General features: G+C 41.0%; 1 protein-coding gene across 8 annotated transcripts in view; it reads left to right on the top strand.

The window, feature by feature from the left end:
* The window catches only part of NEB (nebulin), a 255,506-nt gene that overhangs the window by 99,177 nt on the left and 137,229 nt on the right, over positions 1 to 19,100 (top strand). For 7 of the 8 annotated variants that reach the window (XM_019522414.1, XM_019522415.1, XM_019522416.1 and 4 more), the window contains exons 51-58: positions 623 to 826; positions 2,448 to 2,552; positions 2,647 to 2,754; positions 5,048 to 5,359; positions 6,277 to 6,480; positions 8,046 to 8,150; positions 8,242 to 8,349; positions 13,760 to 14,071. In XM_019522414.1, coding sequence (XP_019377959.1) covers positions 623 to 826; positions 2,448 to 2,552; positions 2,647 to 2,754; positions 5,048 to 5,359; positions 6,277 to 6,480; positions 8,046 to 8,150; positions 8,242 to 8,349; positions 13,760 to 14,071 — 1,458 coding nt within the window. Of the gene's footprint in view, positions 1 to 622; positions 827 to 2,447; positions 2,553 to 2,646; positions 2,755 to 5,047; positions 5,360 to 6,276; positions 6,481 to 8,045; positions 8,151 to 8,241; positions 8,350 to 13,759; positions 14,072 to 14,988; positions 15,193 to 16,837; positions 16,943 to 17,041; positions 17,150 to 18,827; positions 19,072 to 19,100 lie in introns of all 8 variants that reach the window. The other variant, XM_019522420.1, reaches the window with a different exon arrangement.

Consider the following 19,100-nt stretch of genomic DNA (forward strand, 5'->3'; position numbering starts at 1 on the left):
TCTTGTATTCAAGTAAATATGGTAAGTCCTGACATTTTCCAAGTGGTACCTTGAGTCTAACAAGGTTGAGAACCACTGTACTATGGCCTGGTTTCACTTATAAGGCACCTTAGAGGATCCAATTTTACCTTGGTCATATCTCAGAAATTAGCTGGTGAACATTTGTAACACACTTTCATCTTAGCCTGACAACTAAGTCACAAAAAAAGAGCATGAGGAAGAGGACCCGCCTGTTTGTTATATTAAATGACCTTTTTTTTTTTTTTGCATCATCAGTTTTCCATGGACTTAAGGAGGAATAGGATCACACTTAAGAGTTTCTTGCTACTTGGCCACCTTGGAAGTGAAATAAGATTTGGATCTAAGTGTTGGAGTTATCTGTACCATTTGGGGATGAGCCTCCTACCTGAGGAAGTTGAGAGAAATCCCAAAGAATGATTAGATTTTAGACTTGGGGCATAGGCAAAACTCACCTTTATTTGATAGCATCTGCCACTGCTGAACTGAACTGCTTGCACATTAAACAGCCTCTTTTACAGATGCTGCTTTTAGAAAGTGAAAGAATGTTCAAGTTAACTAAATAAAAATTTGGAATTCATGAATCTTCCTGTGTGTTTTTCAGCTTGCATATAGGTCAGACCTTGAGTGGCTGAAAGGCACTGGGTGGTCCCCTAGCGGCTCTTTGGAAGATGAGAAAAATAAAAGAGTATCCCTCTTTCTGAGTGACCACAAGTACCGACAACATCCTGACAAAATTAAATTTAATAGCCTTCTTGATTCTATGCCGATGGTCCTGGCAAAACACAATTCTAACATTATGAACCAGGTGAGCTTTCCCTTAATTTTCAAATACAGTAATAATTATATAAGCTGTCTGAATGTTAAGTCTTTTTATTTTAAGGCCAGTGAGGATATTTCTAGTAAAATATTTTATTTTAAACATATCAGCTTACTTCCAATATATCTCAGTACTCTTGTGTTTTATTTGCTATTTCTGACACTTAAAGTTTATTAATAAAATACTTCTATTTTAAATAAGACCTCATGATAACTGATTATATTTACAATCAAAACAAATTATTTTATTTTATATTCAGAAAGTGGGTAAGATTGTTATTAAACAAATTTTCACTAGAGAGAACCTGATAGGTATTTCCTTTTTAGGTAGTGATATGTTCATATATGTGGTGATTATGATTGTGCAGGGAAAATTCTAATTGATCATTGGAAAGAATATTCACATATATTCCAGGTGACTTGTCTTAATTCAGCAGGTCCTTGCTAATCTGTAGTTCTTTATTTTCATAGCACCTGCACTCTATATACAGTTCATTGTGTGTCGCAGCTAAATAATACCAGAGGCCCTAGTGAACTATCATGTCAATAAATTTCATTATCTTTCCAAAGAATACTTGTGCAGCAGTGCAATTTTGAGCAAATTACATGAATGACCACAAACAAGCAAATCTGAGATATCATTGTAAAACTGCTGGAAAAAAGTGTTCCCTGTTACGTTTCCCTTAGCTTATTTACTGTGCTGTGGTTCTAGGTCTACCAGCTTTCCTTATGTTGGCAAAATCTTGACCTCAGTGGAATCTTTGGCAAAACTTCCACTGACTTCAGCAGGGACAGGTTTTCAAATTAGTCATGAGATGTGTACTGCAGAGCTACCTAATTAGCTCTGCAGTAAAGTTTCAGTGTCTACACATGCACCCCTATTAGGGTGCAATAAATTAATAAATACCACTGTAGGATAGTACTTGTTAACACAAGTACTGTCCGATGGTGGTGTTCTTTAGTGTGCTGCAACACATGTAGATGCTGACAGGGCTGGCTGGGGCATGAGGATGCTTCAGTGCAGGGGCTGCCTGCTGGCTAGCCCCACACTGAATCACCCTTGTGCCCCAGCTAGCCTGCCTGAAGTATGTTAAGCCAAGTTGGAGCAGCCCCGGGTTAGCAGGGTGACCCTTGGGATCCCCTGCCAGCCAGAGCTGCTCTGACCTGGCTCAACATTTTGCAGTTCTTGGCATATGTGCAAATAGTGTACCTGGAAGTAATCAACTCCAGTGTGAACTGCACCAGGCTTTATTCATTCACATTAATTGCACATGTAGATGCACCTGCTGAGTAGTTTTTAGCCACTAAAATAAGATGGTAAATACCTAGGGACATTGAATCAGTGACAATAATTTTGTGACAAGGCAGTTCCCATCCTGACTAAGAGTATTGGTTTGTGACATATATAATAATTATAATAAGTAGAATAATAATAATGATTAATTATAATAATTAGTATAATAATAATTAGTAGAATTCAGTGATTTGAGCAGTGATGCTATGAATTGCTGTTCTTGATTGTGTTTATTTAGCCAGGCTTATCTTTCATTGTGCTAACTACAGAGATCCCCCTGATTCCACCATCTAATCTCTTGTGGTTTGCTTTTCAGCGGGCATATGTAGAGGCTTGGAATAAAGATAAGACCAGCATTCACATTATGCCAGATACCCCAGATATCATACTGGCCCAGCAGAACAAAATGAATTATAGTCAGGTAGGTGGGCTGCTTAAGTCATCTGAAGGAAAATTAAGTAAAAAAGAAAAGGCCTTTCTTCACACATTTAACAAATATTTGTGATATCTTTTAGAAACTGTACAAACTTGCCATGGAAGAGGACAAGAAGAAAGGCTATGACCTCCGGGTAGATGCCATTCCCATCAAGGCAGCCAGAGCTTCCAGAGATATTGCAAGTGATGTAAGTAGATGTATACCTTCTTTGGTGAACCTCCCGAGATCTCATGATGATAGTGTGCAACTAAGGCCAAATTGATGTCATTGGTACAAATGCATCAAACATATTTTCAGTTAAGAACAGCAAAAGTTCTTATAGTCCTGTTCACCTTCAGTCTTGTCTTTTTGAGCAAGTGAAGGACATGACCACTTAAATCCTCCTGTCCAGTTTTAAACTTAACTAAGATGTGTTGTTCACTAGTCATTTCTGCTCATTTTTAGATTAATTATTCTTTTTGTTGTGGTGTAACCTCCAGGTACATTCAAAATGGATCTTTCTCCATGATGCATCTTTTTAATTGAGACTATTTTTTGAGAACAGATATGTTTGGTTCTGTAAATGTCCAAACGTCCTGCAAAGTCTTTAATCAGCTTTTTGCTTAACTAGAGAAGCAGGCAATAGAATCACATTTGTTGGTTTTTCCTCTCTGATAAGGTGTAACTTTTCACTTAAGAGAGTTTTTTTCTGTCAAAGATCATAGAAACGAACAAGCTTATAACTGACTACGTTGAATAACTATAGTACTGTATTTTTAGTTACCAAGTTCAGAAAAATTCCACTGTGTTTAGCATTGTCACCTCCAGGCAGAATTGTTTTTATTGATTTTAGCATTTATGATTTCTTGGTTGGTTCTGTAAAATTTCCAATACAATATTCTGTATTTTAGACTAGGGCTATCCAGTATCTAAGTGCCCAGGGTCACACACTGTGTAGGCTGTAGCGCCAGGGACTGCATGTCACATGTGCTGCAATGTTGTGAGGTGGGGTCTGTTAGGCTGTTGCTTTGTAGGCTTCTTCTTCTGTAAGGGAGGTGACTAGGTCTTGGGCAGTCAATCAGAACTGAGGACACTAGGTCAGAGGTTACCAGCATGCAAGCCAAGGTCAAGCAAGCCTGGCATCAGTCCAAGTTTGGGATATCAAGCCAAAGATTGAGATGAGGTAATGGTCTAGACCAGGGGTGGCCAATTTGGTCTGCTGGAGGGTCGTTTAATGAGTTTTGGTGAGCTGTTGAGGGCTGCAAGGGTAGCCCCACCCCTTGACAGGTGCTGCACCCTCTGGTTGCCATCTTGGGACCGGAAGTCCTGCCCCTAATCCCTGACCTTTGCCACTGGAAGTCCCTCACCTTGCTCCTTGGAAATACTTGTTTTAGGGAGGGTTGCCATCTTGGAAACAGAAAAAAATCCAAATCATATACTAAAAGTAAAACACCTATTATAACATATTTTAATTTTATTACAAAAATATGTTTGTTGTGATTTCTGTTTGCATAGTGTACATAGAGATGATTGCATAATAACTCAAAAATAGTCTTACTCTTGTATATTGTTTGAGGGTGTGAGGTATGGTTGGTGGTGAGTGAATGGTGGGTTGTGAGGTGCGTGTGTGTGGGGATTTTAAGGGGGTGTGGATGTGTGTGTGGTTGTCAATAGAATATGTTAGAGTGTGTGTGCGTATATGTGGGGGGGTTGTGGGAGCAGTGTGGGTGTATGGCATTTGTGGAGAGAGGGATGCCCCCAAACACTCCCCTTCACAGTGCAGAGGCCCTGCTGCAAGCAGCTGCCGCAGCTGCAGACAGGAGTGCTTGAGGTACTTGTGCCTGGTGCAGGCTCTGCCTCTGGTGGCAAGTGGCTCCGGCCAGCACTGCATGCGAGGGCAAGGAGTGCAGCCAGGTCAGCCCACCTCTATTGTGCGGGGCTCCCCGCAGTGCACGTGCAGCTGCTGCACTCATGCATCACCGGGGGAAGCCCCAAGTGATGGATGCTCAGGGGCTGCAGATTAATCTCTTGTGGGTGGCAGGTAGCCAACTGACTCCTAATTGGGCATTTTTGCTTTAGATCATTCTGAGTGGGAAAAGATTCTTAACCGAAGATATTGATGAGTGTAGCTGGGCAGAAAATAAATATCCTGTTCTTCTAACATTTTCAGAATTGCAGAGGACTCCTGAAATGTATTGAGAGAAAACTAATAGCTTTCAAAACTTTTTATTTCCATAAGAAATGAAAGGAAGAAAAAGAAATCCCTTCATCCCATGATAGCCTATAGTTCAGAAGTCAGAGCAGTTCTCAGGAGGTGAGATACAGATATTGTAGTGCAATGTCAAGCATCTGAATTAAAGTTTAACTTCCTGGACTTCCTCCTGGTCCATGAAGGTCTCAACATTCCCTGGTAATAATCAAGAATCGCCTTACGTGCTTTACGATAATTTTTCATCAGAAAAAAAGAGATAAAGTGAAACTTGTACTTTTTTCCCCTACAGTACAGATACAAGGAAGGGTATCGCAAGCAACTGGGACATCACATTGGAGCCCGCAACATAAAGGATGATCCCAAGATGATGTGGTCAATGCATGTAGCCAAGATCCAGAGTGACAGGGAGTACAAGAAAGACTTTGAGAAGTGGAAGACCAAGTATAGCAGCCCAGTGGACATGCTGTCAGTTGTTGTGGCCAAGAAAGGCCAGGAGCTGGTCAGCGATATTGATTATAGACATCCTCTGCACCAGTGGACATGCCTACCAGACCAGAGTGATGTGATCCATGCTAAAAAGGCCTATGACCTTCAGAGTGATGTAAGTTGATCTTTTTCTTCTGACTTTGTGAATCTCAGAGTGCTGTCTGTACTGTAGTTTTGGTTCAATGGGTGGGATGAATTAAAGGATATGTGTTTGAATAGTTGTTCTGTGGGGATTTTTGCTCTTATACAGTGGCTTGATGAGTATTTTTGAAAACAGTGCCAGTAGAAGTGAACCTGAAAACTGACTATCTATTTCACATTTAGTAATTCGCAGTTTATGACAAAATTCTGGTATCTTTTTGTACTACCTGGGGGTAAAGCATCTTGATTGAATGCTTCTGATTGTGAGTGAGGCAGTCTCAGTTGTGTGGTTGCTAGTGCTACGTTGATTATGTAAGTGACATGCCTGAATATTGAGGGGAACAGAAGAAGTGAGATTGTGATATTATGGTCCAGTTTCACCTGTAAAACACATTTTATCTATCCTATTCCCCCTTGGTCAAGTCTCTGTAAGCCATTAGCCAGTGAACGTCTGTAACATTCCTTCATCTTAGCCTGAAGATCAAAAGTCACAAAAAGGAGTTAGGAGGAGGAGGATCTACGTTTTTTTGTATTCAACCAGCCATTTTTTATATTAGGAGTTTTTCATGGACTCAGGCGGAGTAGGATCACTCTTGCCAGTTTAGGCCCTTTGGTGATGAAATGGGGTTTGGACCTAAGTGTTACAATTATCTGTACCATTTGCTGGTGAACCTCCTCCCTGAGGAAGCTAAGACAGAAATAGCAAGGAAAGGTGGTAGATTTTTCTAGAGTAATTGGTATAGGCAGAGTGCATCTTTAGTTTTGTAGAGTCTGTCAGTGCTGAACTAACCCCATTGGAGAGCTGTAAGGGATGACCTCTGTCCGTTCTCTGATGTACGTGAAAATCCTTCATTGATGCTGAATGTACTAATCTGCCTGTATCTTTTCCAGCTTGCATATAGGTCAGACCTAGAGTGGCTGAGAGGGATTGGGTGGTCCCCTAGTGGCTCGCTGGAAGATGAGAAGAATAAGAGAGCATCCCTCATCTTGAGTGACCATAAGTACCGGCAACACCCAGACACTCTTAAGTTTACAAGCCTTCTTGATTCTATGCCAATGGTGCTGGCAAAGCACAATTCTGGTATTCTGGACCATGTAAGTCTCTTTATTTCAATGCAAATAAAGATATTTTAAGTAAAATCTTGTATTGTAACAGAATGGAGTTTATTTGCTTTGGATCTGAATATAGTTCTTGCATATTTGGAGTTTTTCTTTCACCTAGGTAAATTTAATTTTAACAATCAAGTCAACCATTGCTTAAATTTAAAATAAAACGTGAATAAGTAATTAGCTTCAAAGTACATGCTTATTTTGAGATTGTTTTCTTTTCAGGGCATGTTGCATTTATAAATACAGTTAATATTACCACAGGCAATGGCAAGCTGTTAACTAATAGAGATATTTGTACACATCATTTGTGACTTTTTAGGTTATAGTAAATCCTTATAAATCTGCATTTCTGTATTTTCACAACATCAGCCCCCCATCCCCATTCAGATGTTTGCTTCTCTGGTTGAATAGCAGACACTGCAAGCAAGCATTAGAGCCTCAATATTTATGTCTAATATTTGTGAGCAAAGTATGCATCATTACTTCTAGCTAGCAAAGCTGAACTATACTTGTAAAAACTAGTGGCAAAAAGCTCCTAATACTAGATCATCCTGGACTGATCTACGTCGACTCAACCTGTGTGTGTCTACTTGTGTGCTTTACTGTTCAGCAGACTTGTTTGCTGTGCGGTAAAACATCATTGTCTACATGTGCATGGCAGGTGGGCCGGTGTAAGTTAATTTACAGTGCTGTTGGTTAGACTGTCCAATGGAAGAGTAAATTCCTGCTTTTAAACACATGTGTAGAGAGTGATGCTGGGATTAGTTTACTCCTGCTCAAATTGCACTGGAGTTTATTCACTCACATTAATTGCTTGTGTAGATGCTCCCACTTTGCACTAAATTTTGACCCCGTTAATATAAATAGCAAAACTCTCTCTGACTTGTAGAGCTAGGTTTCACTCAGCTGGCAGTACTGAACTGAAAAGTCCTAACCCAAGCAGGGCAAGGAGAGAAGGGTAAAGGGGTAATATGGGGAGGCTTGTCTCTTACAAGCCCCAAGGTGAAGCCAGATGGCAAGAAAGGCCAGGCAGTAAGGCATGACAATGAGCAGCCAGAACACTAGGAGCAGGTGCTGCTGGCTTGTGTAGTAGTAGGGCTTGTATAGCCACTTGTGGGCAGGGAGTGGTGGGCACTGCTTGCAGCCTACCTACTCTACCTTGTCCAGCAGTTCATGGCACCTCTTTATCCTTGCTGGGCCTTGCAGCTGGCCAATTTCCACCCCTCCCTTGTTCCCTAAGTCATCAGTACTGCTGGAGGCAGAGGCAGAAGCAGGTCCAGGGTGCAGTCTGGTGGGAAAGACTACTGGGGTCAAATAACCCTTGCAAGGTGTGCGTTCAGTCTCCTTTTGAAGATCTCCAGGGTAGGTGCCTGCACCACCCCTGCTGAGAGTCTATTCCACAGTTTGGTCACTGTTAAGTGTTATTGATACTGTTAAGTTATGTGTTGTTGATCTTGTTTGTGTTTATTCAGACAATTGTATTTTGCAGTGGTGGCTACAGTGTTCCCCATGATCCCACCAGCTTATCTCATTTGTTTGTTGCTTTTCAGCGTGCATATACAGAGGGTTGGAATAAAGATAAGACCAGCATTCACATCATGCCAGATACCCCAGATATCTTACTGGCCCAGCAGAACAAATATAATTATAGTCAGGTAGGTGGGTTGCTTAAAAGTCATCTGAAGCAAAATTAAGTAAAAAAAGTCCTTTCCTGAAACCTTTAACATGTATTTGTGATTCTTTTAGAAACTGTATAAACTAGCTATGGAAGAAGAGAAGAAGAAAGGCTATGACCTCCGGGTAGATGCCATTCCCATCAAGGCAGCTAAAGCTTCCAGAGACATTGCCAGTGATGTAAGTAGATGCAGAATCATGAGCGTTCTTTCTGAGATCTCATCATGATGATGCATGCAATTAAGGTAGGCAGCAGCAACAGAATTACAGGGTTGGAAGGGACCTCAAGTCTATCTTCCTTGCACAGATGCAAGATGCACTGTCCTAAACCATCCTTGTCAAATGCTTTTTCAGCCTCTTCTTGCACGTGTGTAATATAGGAGATACTATACCTTTCCTGGGCAGTTGCTTTCATTATACTACTGTTCTGATAGAAAGGAAGATAATTTTTCTCAGATTCAATCTAAAACTGTTTTTAGTTTTAATTCCAAATCTGGATTCCATATAAGACTCCATTTGCTGCAAGGGAGAAGAGTTGTCCACCCTCTCTTAATGGCAGTCTTTTAAACAGATGAAAAGTTTTATATCTCCCATAATCTCCTTTTCTTGAAATTGAACATACCTCCTTTCCTCAGCTTTTCCTTTTAATGGCGTGCGTTTTAACCCCTTTCCCTTTCTATCACTTGCATCTCACTCCACTACTCCACATCCTTCTAAAATGTGAACCTAAAAAGTGCCTATGTTGAATGTTATGTTGTTGACCAGTTTTCTAACTTATAAAGATTCTTCTGAATTCTACTCCTAGCCTTCAAAATGGGATACGAGTAGGGGGTCTGCTATAGGTCACTAGATGAGGAGGATGAGGGGGATGAGTCTTTCTTCAGACAGCTAACAGAAGTTTCCAGGTCACAGGTCTGGGTTTCCAGGTCACGGGCCCGGGTTCTCATGGGGGACTTCAATCACCCTGATACCTGCTGGGAGGACAATACAGCAGTGTACAGGAAATCCAAGAAGTTTTTGGAGTGTGTTGGGGTCAGCTGCCTGGTGCAAGTGTTGGAGAGGACAACTAGGGGCCCTGTACTTCTTGACCTGCTGCTCTCAAACAGGGAAGAATTGGTGGGGAATGTAGAAGTGGATGGCAGCTTGGGCAGCAGTGACCATGAGATGACTGAGTTCATCATCATGAGGAAAGGAAGAAAGAAGAGCAGCAGACTAAGGACCCTGGACTTCAGAAAAGCAGACTTTGACTCACTTAGGTAACTGAAAACAGGATCCCCTGGGAGGCTGTTGTGAAGGGGAAAGGAGTCCAGGAGACCTGGTTGTATTTTAAAGAAACCTTACTGAGGTTGCAGGAGTGAACCATCCTGTTGCACAACAAGACTAGCAAGTATGGCAGAAGACCAGCTTGGCTTAGTAGGGAACTCTTTAGTGAGCTAAAGTACAACAAAGGAAGTTTACAAGAGGTGGGAACTTTGACAAACGACTAGGGAGGAGCATAAGAGTATTGCTTGGGCATACAGGGATGAAATCAGGAAGGCCAAAGTGCAGTTGGAGATGCAGCTAGCAAGGGATGTGAAGAGTAACAAGAAGCATTTCTACAAGTATGTCAGTAACAAGAGGAAGATCATGGAAAGTATGGGTCCTTTACTGAATGGAGGGAGGCAACCTAGTGACACATGATTTGGAAAAAAACTGAAGTACTCAATGCCTTGTTTTACCTCAGTCTTCACAGACAAGGTCAGCTCCCTGACTATTGCACCTGGCAGCACAGTTTGGGGAGGAGGTGAGCAGCCAACAGTGGTGAAAGACTAAGTTAGGAACTATTTAGAAAAGCTGGACATGTACAGATGCAGATTCTGTGGGGACAGATGCAATGTACCCAAGAGTGCTGAGGGAGTTAGCAGATGTGATTGCAGAGCTGCTGGCCATTATCTTTGAAGTCCTGGATGATTGGAATTTGGGAGAAGTCCTGGATGATTGGAAAGGGGCAAATATAATGCTCATCTTTAAGAAAGAGAAGAAGGAGGATCCAGGGAACAACAGACTGGTCAGCCTATCCTCAGTCCCTACGCATGTCATGGAGCAGGTCCTCAAGGAATCCATTTCTAAGCACTTAGAGGAGAAGGTGGTGATTAGGAACAGTCAGCATGGATTCACCAAGAGCAAGTCAGGCCTGACCAACCTGATTGCCTTCTATGATGAGCTGACCGGCTCTGTAGATGTAGGGGAAGCAGTAGACGTGATATCCCTTGAAGTTCTGTGGATAATACGGACTACAAGGTGGATAGAAAATTGGCTGGATCATTGAGCTGAAAGGGTAGCAATCAATGGCCAACATGTAGTTGGCAGCTGTTGTCAAGTGGAGTGCCCCTGGGGTTGTTCCTGGGATCTGTCTTTTTCAATAGCTTCATGAACAATCCGGAAAATGGGATGGAGCGCACCCTCAGCAAGTTTGCAGATGACACCAACCTGGGGGGAGTAAGTAGATGCACTGGAGGGTAGGGCTAGGATTAAGAGAGACTTTGACAAATTGGGGGATTGGACTAAAAGATATCTCACAAGGTTCAATAAGGACAAGAGTAACATCCTGCACTTAGGATGGAAAAATCCCATGCACCAGTTCAGGGTGTGGGCGACTGGCTAAGCAGCAGCTCTGCAGAAAAAAACCTGTGGGTTACAGTGGGCAATAATCTGAATATGAGCCAAAAGTATGTCATTGTTACGAAGAAGGCTAATTGCATACTGGGTTGCACTAGTAGGAGTATTGCCAGCAGATCAAGGAAAATGATTCCTCCTCTCTGTTCAGCACTGGTGAGGCACATCTGGAGTACTTTGTCTAGTTTTGGGCCCCCCACTTCAGAAAGAATGTAGATAAATTGGAGAGAATCTAGTGGAGGGCAGTAAAGATGGTAAGGGAGCTGGGACACATTAGTTACGAGGACAGGCTGAGGGAACTGGGTTCATTTAGTCTGGAGAAGGAAAGAGAAGACTGAGGAGGGATTTAATAGCAGCCTTCAACTACCTGGAAGGTAATTTTGCCAGAAACACGATGGAGCTAGACTCTTCTTGGTGCTGGCAGATGACAGAGCAAGAAACAATGGTTTCAAGTTGCAGCAAGGGAAGTTTAGATTAGATATTAGGAAAAGCTTTCTCACTAGGAGGGTAATAAAGTACTGGAACAGGTGATCCAGAGTGGTGGTGGAATCTCCATCCTTGGAAGTTTTTAAGACTCGACTAGCCAAAGCCTTGGCTGGGATGATCTGGTTGGGTACAGTCCTGCTTTGAGCTGGGGTTGGACGAGATGATCTACTGAGGTCTCTTCCAATGTCGATTTTCTATGATTCTGAAATGTTTGCAACTTCTAATTTTGTGTCATCCTTAGAATTGACCAGGAAACTCTCTCTAAGATCCAAGGCATTAGTGAAAATGTTAAAAATCACTGGACTCAGAACAGACTCTGTGAAAACCTCTTAAAACCTCCTAAAACCTCCTGTCATCCAATTTATAGCAGTTACTCTTTTTCACAGTTATTCAGTCTCTTATGACTTTGCAAATGGCTCTGAAAGTTCTTCAGCCACTTTTCTCAACATTAATTGTGAGGGGCTGTGATTTAAAATGTATTGAAATTTATCTTAAGCTGTCTGATGTACTCTTTGTTATTGTGGTCTTCAGTCCTTCCTGTTCTTTGTCTATACTGAATTTGTTAGCTGCCTGGTTGGAGCTTTTTTGGTGTGAAGAATGAGGCTAAGTTGCCACTGAGCATCTCTGCCATCTGTGTCTTCTGTTAGCAGCTCATCTTGGCTTTGGAGTAGTGTTTTTTCCTGTGTGACATATGCATAGAATACATACTAGTTCTCTTTTATCTTCCTTACTAGGTGTATTTGATTTTTAATTTTTTTTTTTTTGCTTTCTTGGTTTGGCCTCTGCAAGTTCTTTCAATTCTTTGGTGTATGTCCTACTCACCCTCCCTTTCAGTAACTGAATATTTTTCTGTTGATGCTGAGGTAGCTAAGAAGCTCTTCAGATAGTCATATGATCTCCTGGGCGGTTCTGATCTTTCTGCTGAGTCAGAGTAGGTTCTTCTTGAACTTCCAAAACTATATCCTTTATTATTATCAAGCAACAGAGCTTTCAAGAATAGATGCTGGTGCAAGTGGCATAGTCCATTTGATGGGTCCTAAAGGAAGGGACTTACCTAGTTCTCAGGGGCTGTCTCTAAATTTCACGGGCAGAACGTGGGCCCAGAGAGCAATTTGACAGGCAGAATGCATTAGCCCTGCCCCCCACTGCTGATCGATTGCAGCAGCTGTCCATCGTGCTGCCACACCCCTCACTGCTAATTGGTGGGTAGGGTTAGGGCCACATGATAGGCAGCCCTTGTAGACAATCAGTGGCGAGGTGTGGGGGTGGCAGCCATCTTGCCTGCAGCCCTTTGAGTGGGCAGCATCCCCCTCCCCTTCCACTGAGCTTCTACAGCACACTGAGGACTGTTGGCTCCTTCTGAGGAGCCAGCATTTTCTTTTCCATAAGTTTGTGGTTTTTTTCTGTGGCTTTTGTGGATTTTGCAGGCATTGCCTAGATTTCATGGGCAGTGCCAGATTTCTGTTGTCCTTGATGTGTTGAGGTATATGGAAAATAAGGTCCTCTTTCTCCCCCGTTAATTCAGACTGCCATCTATTATGTTGTAGTAATTGTTGCTCAGGAGCTCTAGCTGAATTAAGTTTTTGTTGCAGTTTAGGCCCCATCAGTCCTAATCAGACCATCTGCTCTCTGCCTGATTTAATTGAAACTGGTCTTGAAAACAAATGAGCTTGGTCCTGCAAATGACTGAACTTCTTGCAAAGGCCTTAACAGGCTTAGTCTGGACAAGAGGAGGAGGCACAAGTACAACTTGTGGTGACTTATCCCTAGTCATATGGAAAGCTCTTTCCTCTCAGACTGTCAGCTTTCTATGTCCATCAAAAATTGCAGGAAGAGCCAAGCCAAGGTCTGTGTTGAAGGTCTATGCAATATCAGAAGTTAACTAAGTTTGATACTAGTTCAGCAGCACTTTCTAATGATGCTTTCAGCTAGAATTGTTTAACTGGCCCAATCATTTATAATTTTCTGCCTTGCAGTGTCAAATTGCCAATGACAGTCTTTGTGTAAGACCACCAGAACTTTATGGAGACTGTTAGTCCAAGGTATTATTGATGAGAAATGAGTTTCTCCTTCCTTGAAGCTTTCCAAAGATTTCAAAAATGTCTTTTTACACATTGGGAAGAGCCCTAGACCTTTGAAAAATAAAACGATAGACATAATAATAAAAAAGAGAGAGAAGTATAGTGTTCTCCACCACAGAATAGCCAATAGCTTGGCTGTTTGGAGGTGTGCTGGGAAGTGGGAGAGACAGATTCTAGTGCGGAGTGTCATCCCAATGTCCTAGCAGTCAGAACCCAAATTTGCAGAATGGAACTTTCTTTGATGTAAGGCTTTTAATTCTTAGCTAGCACTGAAGTCCTCTGAGAAACTAGTGTAACATATTTTTAGGATGTTTTCTTAACAATTAATACAGCTAAATTTAATATAATTTAATTTTTTTCTCCTACAGTACAGATACAAGGAAGGGTATCGCAAGCAACTGGGACATCACATTGGAGCCCGCAACATAAAGGATGATCCCAAGATGATGTGGTCAATGCATGTAGCCAAGATCCAGAGTGACAGGGAGTACAAGAAAGACTTTGAGAAGTGGAAGACCAAGTATAGCACCCCAGTGGACATGCTGTCAGTTGTTGTGGCCAAGAAAGGCCAGGAGCTGGTCAGCGATATTGATTATAGACATCCTCTGCACCAGTGGACATGTCTGCCAGACCAGAGTGATGTGATCCATGCTAAAAAGGCCTATGACCTTCAGAGTGATGTAAGTTGATCTTTTTCTTCTGACTTTGTGAATCTCAGAGTGCTGTCTGTACTGTAGTTTTGGTTCAATGGGTGGGATGAATTAAAGGATATGTGTTTGAGTAGTTGTTCTGTGGGGATTTTTGCTCTTATACAGTGGCTTGATGAGTATTTTTGAAAACAGTGCCAGTAGAAGTGAACCTGAAAACTGGCTATCTATTTCACATTTAGTAATTCGCAGTTTATGACAAAATTCTGGTATCTTTTTGTACTACCTGGGGGTAAAGCATCTTGATTGAATGCTTCTGATTGTGAGTGAGGCAGTCTCAGTTGTGTGGTTGCTAGTGCTACGTTGATTATGTAAGTGACATGCCTGAATATTGAGGGGAACAGAAGAAGTGAGATTGTGATATTATGGTCCAGTTTCACCTGTAAAACACATTTTATCTATCCTATTCCCCCTTGGTCAAGTCTCTGTAAGCCATTAGCCAGTGAACGTCTGTAACATTCCTTCATCTTAGCCTGAAGATCAAAAGTCACAAAAAGGAGTTAGGAGGAGGAGGATCTACGTTTTTTTGTATTCAACCAGCCATTTTTTATATTAGGAGTTTTTCATGGACTCAGGCGGAGTAGGATCACTCTTGCCAGTTTAGGCCCTTTGGTGATGAAATGGGGTTTGGACCTAAGTGTTACAATTATCTGTACCATTTGCTGGTGAACCTCCTCCCTGAGGAAGCTAAGACAGAAATAGCAAGGAAAGGTGGTAGATTTTTCTAGAGTAATTGGTATAGGCAGAGTGCATCTTTAGTTTTGTAGAGTCTGTCAGTGCTGAACTAACCCCATTGGAGAGCTGTAAGGGATGACCTCTGTCCGTTCTCTGATGTACGTGAAAATCCTTCATTGATGCTGAGTGTACTAATCTGCCTGTATCTTTTCCAGCTTGCGTATAGGTCAGACCTAGAGTGGCTGAGAGGGATTGGGTGGTCCCCTAGTGGCTCGCTGGAAGATGAGAAGAATAAGAGAGCATCCCTCATCTTGAGTGACCATAAGTACCGGCAACACCCAGACACTCTTAAGTTTACAAGCCTTCTTGATTCTATGCCAATGGTGCTGGCAAAGCACAATTCTGGTATTCTGGACCAAGTGAGTTTTCTATTAAACTATATATTCCATAAGCTGCCTGAATGTTAACATCTCCTTATTTTAAAGCAGATAGCATATTCAGAGTAACATTTTTCACTTAAGTTTTTAATTTTTTGCTTTGTATCTGAAAATTATTGTTGTGCATCTGAAGGTTTTCTTTCTCTTATTTAAATTACAGTTTTACAATAAATGCAACTATTGCTTGTGCTTAAAGTAAAACATCCATGAACAAGTAAATGGCTGCAAAGTTCATAATTATATTGATGTTGTTATTAAACTGTTTTTAGTTAGAAAGAATTAAGCCCTGTGTTTCATTTTCAAAAGGTGTTGCATTTATATGTGTGGTCATTAACATTACACAGGACAGTGTGCAACAGATAACTAATAAAAATATCTAAATCTTCTGTGACTTTTCACATTTCTACAAAGAAGCAAAGTTAAACTATCCTTGCAAAAATTATGGGCAATTTTCTTTTTGTGGCTCATCATCCTTGTTTTATTTATTTCATCTTAATCCAGATAATGCCAGGTTTAATCCTGGTAGTGAAATCTTTGCCCAATTGAAATCAGTGGCAAAAGTAACACAGAATTTACTAGGGCCAGTGTGTCATAGTACGGTACAAATTGGATTTTTTATATATGTGAATCGTTCTCAGCCTGATTTGCTTGCAGAGAGTTTCTGAATTAAGGATGAGCCACTTGGGTGCTGTGGCTTTTACTTCAGATAATTCCACTTCTCCAGGAAGCTGGAACACAGCTGCAATCCTATGCAGCTTAATGGAGAAATGGCATCCTTTATCTGAAAGCTTCAGCAACCAGCTAGAACATCTCCACAGTCTTGTACAGTTGTTTACTGCAATTATACTATCTTTACTCAAGTACCACATTCACCTTTTCCCCAAAAATCAACCCTCAGAAATTAGGGTGCTTGTCTTAAAACAAGAAGCTGATTTTTTTTTTACTGGGACAGAAGCATGGAGACACTGTACTGCAGCATGACTACCAGGTTTTCTGTGGGAAAGCAAGCAGGAGGGACAGAATACAGTGTTAACCTTTCTACAGCCACTCTCATATTGGCATACATTTTTTGACTGAGCACCCAAAAACTGCTGGCCATATGAGAACAGTTCTAAGAAGGTTACCCCCAGAATCCATCCCTCCTGTTGGCTGTCAGCTTCTCTCTGGGATAGCAATTGTGCATTGCAGCCTGTCCTTGAAAGACCAGGTCTAGGCTAGAACTCTGGAAAAATGTTTTTTCTATAGTCTGCCTTTTAAAAATAATGTTTGTATCTTATTTGGGGGTATTTGATATGCAAGATTACAGCTTGTTTACAGACCCTCATATTGTCAGGTAGGTTAAGAATCTAGCTTTCACTGCATTTAACTTAAAAGATTCCACTGGACTATGAGAGGGAGCCTTTCATTTGCCAACTAGAAGAATCCAGTGGCTGTGGTTCACCAGGACAGTGCAGATGAGCAGCTCAGCTCTCATTTTAGTTTAGGGATTGTTACTCTTGGCTGCATGAAATATTAAATATTGTTGATCTTGTCTGTGCTTATTCAGCTAGAATTATCTTTCATTGTGCTAACTACAGAGATCTCTCTGATTTCTACCATCTTATCTCACTTACTTTTTGCTTTTCAGCGTGCATACATAGAGGCTTGGAATAAAGATAAGACCAACATTCATATCATGCCAGACACCCCAGAGATCTTACTGGCCCAGCAGAACAAATTGAATTATAGTCAGGTAAATGGGTGGCTTGAAGATTAAAAGCCAGCGAATATTCAATTTAGGTGTAAAAATGCCTTCCTTGAAATATTTAATGAATATTTGTGATATTTTTAGAAACTGTACAGGCTTGCCATGGACGAGGACAAGAAGAAAGGTTATGATCTCAGGGTAGATGCCATACCCATCAAGGCAGCAAGAGCTTCTAGAGATATTGCTAGTGATGTAAGTAAATGCTTTTTATGCTTCTAAAGACCTCAACTTGACAGTGCATAATTAATGCCTAACTCATTAATACAAATAGATCAAGCAAAGCATCATTCAAATCATGAGTACCAATGCACACAGAATAATTTATCTCCTGCATTTTCTTTAGTTCTTTCAATCAGTTATCTGTGTGTAGAGCTTACCAAATTCAGTTGTACATTTTGGAGAGTTTTTACTGGATAATCTGAGAACCATGAGAAATAAAGTCCTTTTCGCAGAGTTTTGATTTTAGTAGACCTTACTGTCAATTTTTTCTCAATACTTTTAATTTCATTAATCTTTCTGTTATTGTGTGACTTCTCATTACCTGTCAGTTAGTAATTTACCCAGTAGCGTATACTTTTAATTAAGACTGTTATTTGAAAATAGGTATGTATATAGTTTTGTCAATGCCCAGATTTCATGCAAAGCCATTCAGCCCCTTGGTCTGGACTAAAAGATGAGGCAATACAACAATATTTGATGACTTCTCCTTAGTCATAGGGAGTATTACTCATTCCAAGGGCTGCCAGATTTTCCTGACAATAACCAGAGGAAAAGAGAAGCTATATATGCATTCCTAGATAACAAGTTTAGTTTGAGTTTATAATTTTTTTCTGTTGATCCCTCCAGACAGAATTGTTTTTATTAGCTCTATCAGCAGGAACCTACTGAATTCAAGGTGGAAGTGGGCTGTACAGTATCTCCTTTAATCTTGTAATTAAAGGTTCCCCCACACACTACTGGCCAGGAGGCAAAAATGGCACTATATTTAAAACCACGGTTTTTGCCTCCCTGCTGATGAGGAGTGAGCAGCGGGGCCCCTCCACCAATTGGTGGGGGGAAGAAGAGGGTATGCCGGGGAACCTGCAAAATTAAAGTAGGTGGTGTGCAGCCCCGTTCCACTTTAAATTTGGCAGGTCCCAACCTATCAGTTATACTTTTTGTGTTGTTTCTGTACAATTGCCAATGAAGTGGTAGTATGTTTTTAAGAACATCCTAATCCTGTGGAGACTGTTACTGATGGATAAAGTTTGGTATGAAATGAATTTCTTGTGCCTGTGTACATTTTCTTGATCTTATAAATTTTCTGTTGTGCATTGAGATGAGCCCTAGACCCTTCAAATTTTATTGCATAAAAATAATATGAGGGAAAAATGGAAGACCATCTTTTACCCCAGAGAAGCCAGTAATTTGGAGGTCAGTACACCTTCTGGAAGGTTGGAGACAAGATCTAATAGAGTCATACAAATATATTAACGATCAAAAATGAAATGTCCTGAACAGGATCTGTGTTCACATAAAGACCTTGATGGTCTTGCCTTGCAATGAAAGTTTCTAAGTACTGTAATTGGGTACTTGAGGAAAGTTTCTTATCGGATAAAGAAGCTAAGCTGAAACTTGTTGATTTTATTTATATATTTGTTGTACAGTATAGAAGCAAAGAAGGTTATCAGAAGTTCTATTCAGAGGCTTAATCCGTAGAAAGGATGTTAAGTGTGTAAGCTCATGCCATTACTTCAATAAAGTACCTTAGAAGCATCCTGAGAGTTATAGATCATAAATAATCTTGGAGAGTTTATTGTCAGAGCTATTTTAAATTAATAATTAGTGTTTTTTTTGTTAAAAGAATATACTGTTTTGATTTTTATTTTAGTACAAATACAAAGAAGGGTATCGGAAGCAGGTTGGTCACCACATTGGAGCCCGCAACATAGAGGATGACCCCAAGATGATGTGGTCAATTCATGTAGCCAAGATCCAGAGTGACAGGGAGTACAAGAAAGACTTTGAGAAGTGGAAGACCAAGTATAGCAGCCCAGTGGACATGCTGTCAGTTGTTGTGGCCAAGAAAGGTCAGGAGCTGGTCAGTGATGTTGATTATAGACGTCCTTTACATGAATGGACCTGTCTGCCAGATCAGAATGAT

The sequence above is a fragment of the Gavialis gangeticus genome, unplaced genomic scaffold (genome assembly GCF_001723915.1).
Source record: "Gavialis gangeticus isolate Ggan-Ray unplaced genomic scaffold, GavGan_comp1, whole genome shotgun sequence".
Lineage (NCBI taxonomy): Eukaryota > Metazoa > Chordata > Crocodylia > Gavialidae > Gavialis > Gavialis gangeticus.